This window comes from Musca vetustissima, unplaced genomic scaffold, assembly GCF_032173495.1.
Source record: "Musca vetustissima isolate MV318-11 ecotype Yass unplaced genomic scaffold, APGP_CSIRO_Mvet_v1 utg4905, whole genome shotgun sequence".
NCBI lineage: Eukaryota > Metazoa > Arthropoda > Insecta > Diptera > Muscidae > Musca > Musca vetustissima.
Genome location: NW_026874153.1, coordinates 145,712 through 155,800, shown reverse-complemented (window position 1 = coordinate 155,800; position 10,089 = coordinate 145,712). Strand labels below are relative to the sequence as shown.

At 27.3% G+C, this 10,089-nt stretch overlaps 1 protein-coding gene across 1 annotated transcript in view; it reads left to right on the top strand.

Moving 5' to 3' along the window:
• Window positions 1-1,060: 1,060 nt before the first annotated feature.
• Window positions 1,061-10,089, top strand: part of LOC133331161 (cell adhesion molecule Dscam2-like) — a gene marked incomplete at its 5' end in the record, with an annotated part of 125,867 nt that continues 116,838 nt past the window's right edge. Inside the window, one exon of the mRNA XM_061539560.1 lies at window positions 1,061-1,210. Within this exon, the coding sequence (XP_061395544.1) occupies window positions 1,061-1,210 (150 nt within the window). The remainder of the gene's footprint in view (window positions 1,211-10,089) is intronic.

Genomic DNA, 10,089 nt, shown 5'->3' with positions numbered 1-10,089 from the left:
ATGCATGCATATTGTTAATTGCTTCATTATATTTATACTAATAATGCATAAACAAAAAACACTTTATAAATAAAAATGACACTATATAATTCACAAAATTTACTAAACATTTTGTAAATATAAATTTTGTACAAATTGTAAAAAAAATAATCTTGTACGAATTGTAAAAACTTAAAAATATTAAAATATTAAAATTAAATATAAGTGTTTTTTGTTATAGCAGGAAAAACACATGAAAAATATAAAGAATATTTTTTTAAATAAAAAAAACATTTAACATTGCTATTCAAAGATAACTATAAAAATAAAATTTTATATAATTTTTTTTATATATAATTATTGCATTGATTTAATTTATAATACAATTTTAATATGAAAGTAATCAAATATTTACAATTTTAAAAAAAATGTTGCCAAAAAATTTAAAACAAAAAAAAATCTCAAGTTCTCTACAAAAAATAATCAAAGTAAAAGTTTTATTAACTCGATTCAAAATAAAAAATTCGAAAATAATAACTACTAATATACTATTAAAATAAATTAATTATATACAAAAAGCAGTTTTGGTAAAATAAATTTTAATAAAAATTGTTTATATTTAATTTTTATTAAAATTTATTTTACTAAAACAAATAAATAATTTATTTTAATTATATTTTAGTAAGAAATATTTTTATATATCGTTTTAATTTGAATCGGGATAATGTAATATATTTATACAATTAAAAATAATAAAATATAATTGGATAAATACTAATAATATTAAAAAGTGGAAAAAATTTTTTTAAATATTTTTTTCATAACTTACACATTAAAAATAAATATTTTTATAATTAAAAATAATTACTGCTTTTCAATAATATGAATTATATAATAAATCGCCAAAATCTCATAAAAAATATTCTTTATATATTTCTTGTTAAAAATAGTGGTAGTGGTTCAATTTTGTTATCTCATTTACCAAGGCTCTTAAATATTTTTATTAACTTGTATTTTTTCTCCCGTTTTTTCTTGTACTCATTTAAAAACGCAAATTTTACTCATTGTGCACCACCAAAAGATGGCAAATACTTGGTTCTGCCCTCTGGAGAATTGCACATTCGTGAAGTCGGTCCCGAAGATGGTTACAAGAGTTATCAGTGCCGTACCAAACACAGATTGACCGGTGAAACCAGATTGAGTGCTACCAAGGGACGTTTGGTGATTACAGGTAAGTTGGAATAACAATTTTCTTACTATTTTCATTTATTTGTAGTAAAGTATTTAATATTTTTATTATATATCGAAATATGAAAAAAAGGAAAACAGATCATTTGATGAAAAATATTAATTATTATAAAAAAATATTGAATGTTTTTACAAATTATAAATAAAAAAGATGGAACAAATCTATGAATCAACATATTTAAAAAATAATTTTATATATATAATAAAGAAATTTAACGTGTTTTTGTTATTAAAAAAATATTTTTTTAATAAAAAAATATTAGAATTTTTTATAATATATATATATATATATATATATAATTTAAGAAAATATTAAAAAGTTATTTTTTTATAAATTAAAAAATATTATAATTTTTTTATAAGGAAAAAATATTTTATTAAAAAAATAAAATTATTTTATTTAAAAAAATTAAAAATTTTATTTTTTTTTTAATTTACATTTTTTAAAAATTAAAAAATTCAATCTAATAAAAATTTATTTGAAAAATAAGAAATATTTTATTTTTTACATGAACAAAAAATATATATTGTTTTTGTATTTGCTACTAAATTAAAATAATAAATATTTTTTTAATTTAAAATATTTCGATATATACAATTTTTATTTGAAAATAAAGCGTAATAATAGCAAATAAAATATCTTTCATATTTAAAACATGTTTTCAAGTAATATTTTTATATTAAAATATTGAAAAATCTTTCAAATGATTTGTTTTTCTTTTGTTATAAAACATATGGAAATATTTCAAAAGAACTTTTGTTTCGAAAAAAATTAAAATAACGTGAATTTATTTTAAATAACTCGTTCTAATAATTATTAATAAAAATATATCTTTAGAAATTTTTATTAATATTAAAATAAATAAAAATATTAATATTTGAGTTTTTGTCTAGCGAAATCAATTAATTAAAATAATCAATTAAACCTTTTGAAATATTTTCATATTAAAAGGAAAGTGTTTAAAAAAAATAAAAAATAAAAAAACTTTTCATGCACTTCGTTATGTTCATTCATTTTTATTTAAAGAACCAACTTTAAAAATAAAAATCTTGTTGTTTTTTATTTTTTTTTAACAGCAAGAAAGGGATTGAGTTGGCATACCTAAAAAATAAAAAACACTTTCCTTTAATAATATTTTAATAAATCAAGACATTTTGTATTCTATAAAATGCAAGAAAAAATAAATAATTTTCAATTTAAAAAATTAAAATATACTTCAAAATAAAATAATTATAAAAATTATTTTTCATATAAAATTGAAAATGTCTTGTTTTTTTCGTTTCTATAGGGAAATATTTTTTTTAAATAAATTTTGAAAATATTTCCCATTATCACATAAAATAAAAACAAAAAAAAAAACTTCAATCCGCATTGCTCATCTCAAAACATAAATGAATTTTTTGTTTTTATTTTTATGTTATTACTTATTACATTTAATTTATAAGCTGTATTTGTAGATTGCACGGGGGAAAGCAAAACATTTTCAAAGACATGATGGAAAAAACCACAACAATCAAAAAGATTTTTAGCTTAAAATCTTTTTCTTTGAGCGTAAAAAAGATTACAAAAAAATAACTATAATAAAATTAATTAAATATTATAGAAACAAAAATATTTTTTTTTTAATTATAAAAAATTATATTGACAGTTATTACATAAAAATAGATTTTTGAATGAAATAGATTAATGAATTTATGTTATTATTTAATAAAATAAAAAATATATTAAAAAAATAAATAATATAAATATATATATATATTAAATAAAATATATATATATATAAAATATAAATGTATAAAAAATAATATAAATATATAAAATACATAAAAAATATAAAATATATAAATATATTTTAATATTTATTATATATATATATATATTTGTTGTAACATGTTTTCTAATAAAATATTCGATTTTAATAATTATTTTTTAATATATTTTTTACGTAGTTTTTATATTTTAAAAATATATCAATATATTCATTTAAAATAAGTAATATATTTTAATTAAAAATTTTGTTAAAAATATAAATTTTAAAAATCCGCGTTATATCACTTTGAAAATGTATTGCCTAATTTTCCCCATATATATTAATATATTATTACAAAATATATATTGAAAACTGCCTGAATGTTGGGATAGGGTACCCTAAAAAATTTGTTGCGCGTTTTAAATTGAAATTTTTGTAATGAAATTATAAAATATAAAAAATGTAAACGATTTCAATGTAACGTAAAGTAAATTAACGTAATTTCAAAATTAAAACGTAATAAAAATTAAAAATTTGCCTCAAAATTAAAATGAAAATAATGCTTGACTTGAGCTTGAGTAAAATGGTGCGCTTTTCCAAACAAACAATGAAACAAAATTATCGTAAAATAAGAGCCCTTTTCCAAAAACACATATTTTCTATTTCTTACTTGCAAGGTAAGTCCCTAGAAACCAAGAAGAATATATACAAATTCTATATAATTAATATTAAATATTTAAGAAATATATTTTTTTATAAAAAGAAATCAAATTATTTAAAGAAGAAATATTATTTATAAATAAAAAAACACTTTTACAGAACCAGTTGGTAGGGTATCACCAAAATTCCCCTCCCAACAAGTAAGCAGTACCTTTGTAGCGGCCTCATATCAAAGTTTAACTTTATTGTGCCCGGCTCAAGCCTATCCGGCACCGGTATTTAGGTGGGTTCTTACAGTTTTTTTTTTTTTTTGAAATTGAGGATTAAGAAAGTTTTATTTAATCTAAAAAAATATTTCTGTCCGGCTGTAGCTTATCCGATATTTAGGTAGGTTCTAACATTTTTTTTTCAATTTAAGAATTAAGAAATTCTTATTGATTTTGAAAATAAAAATTTCTGTCCAGCTCAAGACTATTCGGTTTTTATGTGGGTTCTTACAGTTTTTTTATTTGGTGTTACGTAAAAATGAGGAAAGCTTTTCTCGTCTTATTGATTTTGAAACAAAAAATATTTCTGTCCAACTTAAGCCTATCCGATATTTAGATGGTTTCTTACAGTTTTTTTTTTTTTGTAATATGGTGTTAATAAAAAATGAAATTTTGAGGACGCCTGTCTCAAATTTCAGTTCAGTTTCCCATGGATTTACACCTTGAAAACCTTTCTAATTTTTTGATAATGTCTGTTTTAGAACCCGTGGCCAGTGTAGGTCCTCGTCTATTAACCGGCAATGATATTAAAGTTATTGATGTGACCTCAAATTCGACCATAACTCTGTTATGTCCAGCACAGGCTTATCCGGTGCCATTTTTTAGGTAATTTAAATATTTATTATTAAAAAATATATATTATACAACATTGCTTAAATGATTGATAAATGCCGATTTGTAGATCCTTGTTTTGAACATCAACTCCTCGTTCATCAACTCTTAACTCAAGAAAAAACTACGTTTTTATTGAATTTTTCTGAATAGAGCTCGGGAATATAATTTACGGAGCAAGTCGATATTTCTCGTTGCTATTCTGGAGAGGATCTAGTTCCTTACTATAGTTCATTTGTTCCAGCTCATGAATAGTTTATTTGAATCTCTCTATCCTTCATCGTTATTTTTGTTTTTTTTTTGTTCACAAAGTTTTTGAATTGTTGGTGGAACGAATAAATGGAACGAATAATGGCACATTGAATAGGTAGTCCATTTAAAGCAGCTGATGTCTTAATTAACTGTCAAAGTGCGTAATTTCTACTTGAACCATGTGAAATATTATAAGGAAACATTTGACAGATGGTCGAGACAAAAACAAAGGTTTTTGTTGTGATACATCACCTTATTATTGCATCATGGAACGAATCAAATAAATAAACGAATTAAAGAGCTGAACCTAGTTCCGATCGTTCATTTCTGGGAATAGTTTCTACGAACAAATCCATTCATTGTTTAAATAAAATTAGTTCTATAGAACTCTGATGATGTAACTCTAATCCTTTAGAATCTGACAATATTGGAATAAAGAAACTAAATAGCTGAACCTAGTTCCGATCGCTCCTGCTATGTTCATACGAACTATTACATAAATTGTTTAAACAAAATTAGGTCATCAACTGGCAAAACTCCAAGTTAAGACTTTTAGCGGCGTGGGATAGAATCGAATTATAGGTACATGTAAATAGGCACCTAAGTTGAAATAAAAACTCTATAAATTCGCAAATATCCTTGTTGAAACATTCCTTGATTAAATCGCCGATTTAAAGCTATCTTTAAGTCAAAACCCTATTTTGAAATCGCTTTGTTTTTGATACATACCTATCCCAACATTTTGTATAACATTTTCCATAATATCTATAAAAATTAAAATTATTTCTCATTTTTGAAGAACCTGTTGCTAGTGTGGCTCCAAAATTTCCCAGCCAACAGACCAGTAGCAGTTTTACGGCGGCCGCTCAAAAGAGTGTGACTTTAATATGTGCCGCCCAGGCATATCCAGCGCCAATATTTAGGTGGGTTTTGTGAACGGAATTGACATTTTTAATTTTAAAATACGGCATTCACAAACTCTTATTTTATAAATATAAAAAATCAGACCTCAAAAATTAGTATTTTCAAACTATCCCAACATTTAGGGCCTTATAGTAACCTCCAGCATTTTGTTAAATATTTTAAAAATATGTGTATTTCTCTCCTCACTCAGAACCAGTTGCCAGTGTAGCCCCGCGCTTAACCACTGGCGATGAGTCGCGTATTGTCAAAGTTTTTCTTACGAAAAGTGCAACTCTGTTGTGTCCAGCCCAGGCATATCCGGTGCCATTTTTTAGGTAACATAACTTTTTTTTTAAATAAAAATACAATGTTAGTTTGCAGCAGTTTTTATAAACAGTAAAATATAAGTTCAGAAAGGTTTTACAACATTAAAATAGTTATCCTTACAAAGAATTGGGATTTTTAATTCCTAAGCCCCCCACAGGTTGCCTTAGCCAACATTCAAACAGTTTTCTTTAGGCAGAAATCAGTTATTCAACTCCTAACCTTAATTTCTTACTAGAACCTTTGGCCAGCGTTAGTCCAAAAATTACCGGCGGAGATGATAATATTAAAACACCCAAAGTTATGCAGCAGCAAAGCGCCACATTATTGTGTCCAGCCCAGGCTTATCCAATGCCCTATTTTAGGTAATAATTGGTAGACAAAGTTAACTATACATTGAACGATTAAACTAAAAAGAACTAGTTCCGAATTAACTATACAATTAACAATTAAACTAAAAGGAACTAGTTCCTTTTGAGGTGCATATCGATAACGATTGAAGCGCTCTAGGAACAAAATTGCTTTATTCTATTTTTTTTTTAGATTTTGTGTTTGGTCGTTCTGAAACGAACTATTCCGTAAATGAAACGATTGGTAATAGTTCATCTAGTTCTCGTACTTTTTTGTTTTCGTTCGGTTCCTAGTTTCATTCGATGCAGACTTTAATTGATTGAATTGAACTATGGTACTAAATGAATGGCCTAGTTCATTTTGAGGAGTGGATCTAAAATCAAAATTCCGAATGATGTTTGAAATATTGAACCCATCTTATATTAGACAGTTCAAATGAGTTATTCTGTAAATGGAACGATTGGTACTAGATCTGGTACATTTCTTCATCTATTTCCTTTTGATCTAGATGTTAATTTTTGCTACCGTTTACCTAGTTCCTTTCGATGCAATCGTTCATTAACGAATTAACTATACCAATTTACGATTGAACTGAAAGGAACTACTTCCTTTTGATGAGCATATCGAAAGAGATTCAACCGTTTTAGGAACGAAATTTCTGTACCCTGGTTTTTGAAATTAAAATCTGAACTTCGAATGGCATTTAAACTATTGACTCCATCCCACTTTAGGCAGTTTAATTTATATTGAATTTTCTCTCTCAAAAAATATAATTCATATCGTCTTCGTTTTAAGAACCCATTGCCAGTGTGGCACCTCGTCTGACATCTGGCGATGATTCACGCACCGTCAAAGTTTATTTGGAGAAAAGTGTCACTCTGCTGTGTCCATTTCAGGCATATCCAGTTCCAATCTTTAGGTAATTAAAAGAGAAACAATAATATTGGAACAATTCTTAAAAGATTTATTTTTTGTGATTTTGGTTCTGAAAAATATTGACGAAGTCTTACACATTGGCGCCCAACATGAGGTTTATGTCTCTGGTCATTAAAAGAAGGCTACAGTTTGTTAGAATCCCTAGGATTAATCCAGGCGTATCCCGGATTTATATTTAGGGAATCTCAAATAATTCTTCTTAGTCTTACATTGGCGCCCAACATGAGATTTATGTCCCTGGCCTTAAAACAATTTACAATTCGTTAGAATCCCTTATGTTAACCCATTTATAGGTAGTCGAAACAAAAATATCTTAGTTCTTTATTGGCGTCCAACATGGGGTTTATGTCCATGACTTTAAAAAAATTCGAATCCTTAGAATCCGTATGTTAAACCCGTTGTATCCAATCCAGTCTTACCCAGGACCAATATTTAAATAATCTAAAATAATGTTGTTAGTCTCACATTGGCGCCCAACATGACGTTTATGTTCCAGACCTTAGAAAACGTTTACAATTTGTTATAATCCCTAGCGTTGACCTTCTGTATCCATTTCAGTTTTATTTGAGGTCAATATTTGGGTTCCTCTCTAACAAAATTTAGGCAGTTTTCAAATAGCTTTCTCTTAAATAGAAACATGAAAAATTCAACTCCTTAATTTACAGAACCCATGGGCAGTGTTAGTCCCAAAATTACAACGGGAGAAGATTTTAAACACATCAAGGCGAAAAGGGATCAAAGTTTGAGTTTATTGTGCCCCGCTCAGGCATATCCAACGCCATATTTTAGGTAATTACTCGAAGAAATTTTGATTAATGTTTCAAATTCATTAAATTCCCTTCTAAGGATCTGGTTTTAGTTATGCACTTTCCCAACACGAAGGCAGTTTCCTTTCATCTTTCATGATATAAAAATATTGGCAAATATTAAATTTCTAGAACCCATGGGCAGTGTTAGCCCCAAAGTTTCGACCGGTGAAGACGTGAAACATACTAAAGTGGCATTGCAGGGCAGCTTAAGTTTAATATGTCCTGCTCAGGCATATCCAACGCCATATTTTAGGTAAAAATCCCAATTTAAATTAACTTTTTGGAATTTGGCGCCCAACATGGGGCATTAAATATTTTACAACTTTTGAATTATTAACTAATCAATTAGTTTTTTGAGTCATTTGGAAAATACGAATTAGTCTATAATACTTTTTTCATATTGGCGCCCAACGTGTGGCTCCATTAATATAGAGTTACAAATTTATTGAAGTACTCCTGTTTAATATTCTATTTGATCTTAAAAACTCTGAAAGGTCTGGAATCCTTATAAACTTGTCCCTTATCCCAACATTAAGGTTATGTTTCCTTATTTATTTGGAAGAAATCTATAAAATTTTCAAATTCCTGTTTTAGAACCCATGGGCAGTGTCCGACCCAAGGTTAATGTTCAAGATAAACATCAATTTATTGATGTGGACAAGGGCAAGGATTATGCTCTGTTGTGTTTGGCTCAATCTTATCCAACACCGGCATTTAGGTAATAATTTTATTAAAAAAAAACTAATTTAAAAAAGGACCCGATCCTCAGTAGGGCAGTTTTCAAAATCATTCTGTAAATAGGTTTTACAAAATTATTTCTTCTTTTAGAACCCTTGGGTAGTGTAAAACCCAAAATTAATGTCCAAGATAAAGTGCAGGCGAGGGAAATAAGCCATGGCATTGATTTTGCCCTGTTGTGTCCGGCTCAGTCATATCCAATGCCAGCTTATAGGTAATGTTTTTTGATTATTTGAAAGGCTATATTTTTTAATAAGGCATGGTATTTTTTAAATATGCATTGGCGCCCAACAAGAGGCAAGCTTTGTGAATTATAAAATTAATAATGGCCCTTCTCATAACAATCATTTAATTTGTGGCTATGTTTTTGTTTCAAAAACCGGTCATAGGTTACAAACCTCTCGAAATACCAATTGGCGCCCAACGAGCCCAACATATTTCTCTTTAATAGGAAAATGTTTAACTTATTATTGCCTAAAAGGCATAGAGAAATTGTATTTTTCGGAATATCGATTCGCGGAACATTTTAGCGCCCTACGTTAGGTAATTGAATCTATGATTTTACTATTTGCCTACAAATTTTCCGTTCTTTTTTGTAGTTGGTTTAGGGATATGTACCCCATATATTTCAGGCAGTTTTTTTATCAAAATATGTTGGCATACTTATTTTAAATTTCTCATTCAGAACCCATTGGTAGTGTACCGCCCAAGGTTAGCATCGATGATGAAGTGGCCAATGCCCGTGCTCATGTCCTGCAAACTTTAAGTCTTAAATGTCCAGCGCAGTCGTATCCAATTCCAGTTTATAGGTAATTTTGAGAACTTTCATTATAAAATCAACTATGCCAGCATTCAGGTCCAGGTTTCAGCAAGATATTTAGAGCAAAATTAATATTCTCTTCATGAAATGTTCCAATATTCTCTTCCATTTCTTGTAGAACCTATGGGCAGTGTTCCACCCAAAATGAATTTATTGGAGAAAGTTCGCACCATGGAAGTAGCTATTGGTCAGGAATATGCTATGCAATGTCCTGGTCAAGCTTATCCAGTGCCATTTGTAAGGTAAACTTTAAAATGTAGCCACACCTGCGAAAAAAATTACAAGGACTTTGGTTTTATTTGGGGTCGACTAAATTATTCCCATTGTATACAAGTTGGCGGAACTAACAGATTGTCAAAAAGAACTAGAATTTTATATCAACGAAGTTGGAAAATTTTGGCTTTGTGCAGATAGCTGCGATAATGTATTAAAATCGTTGG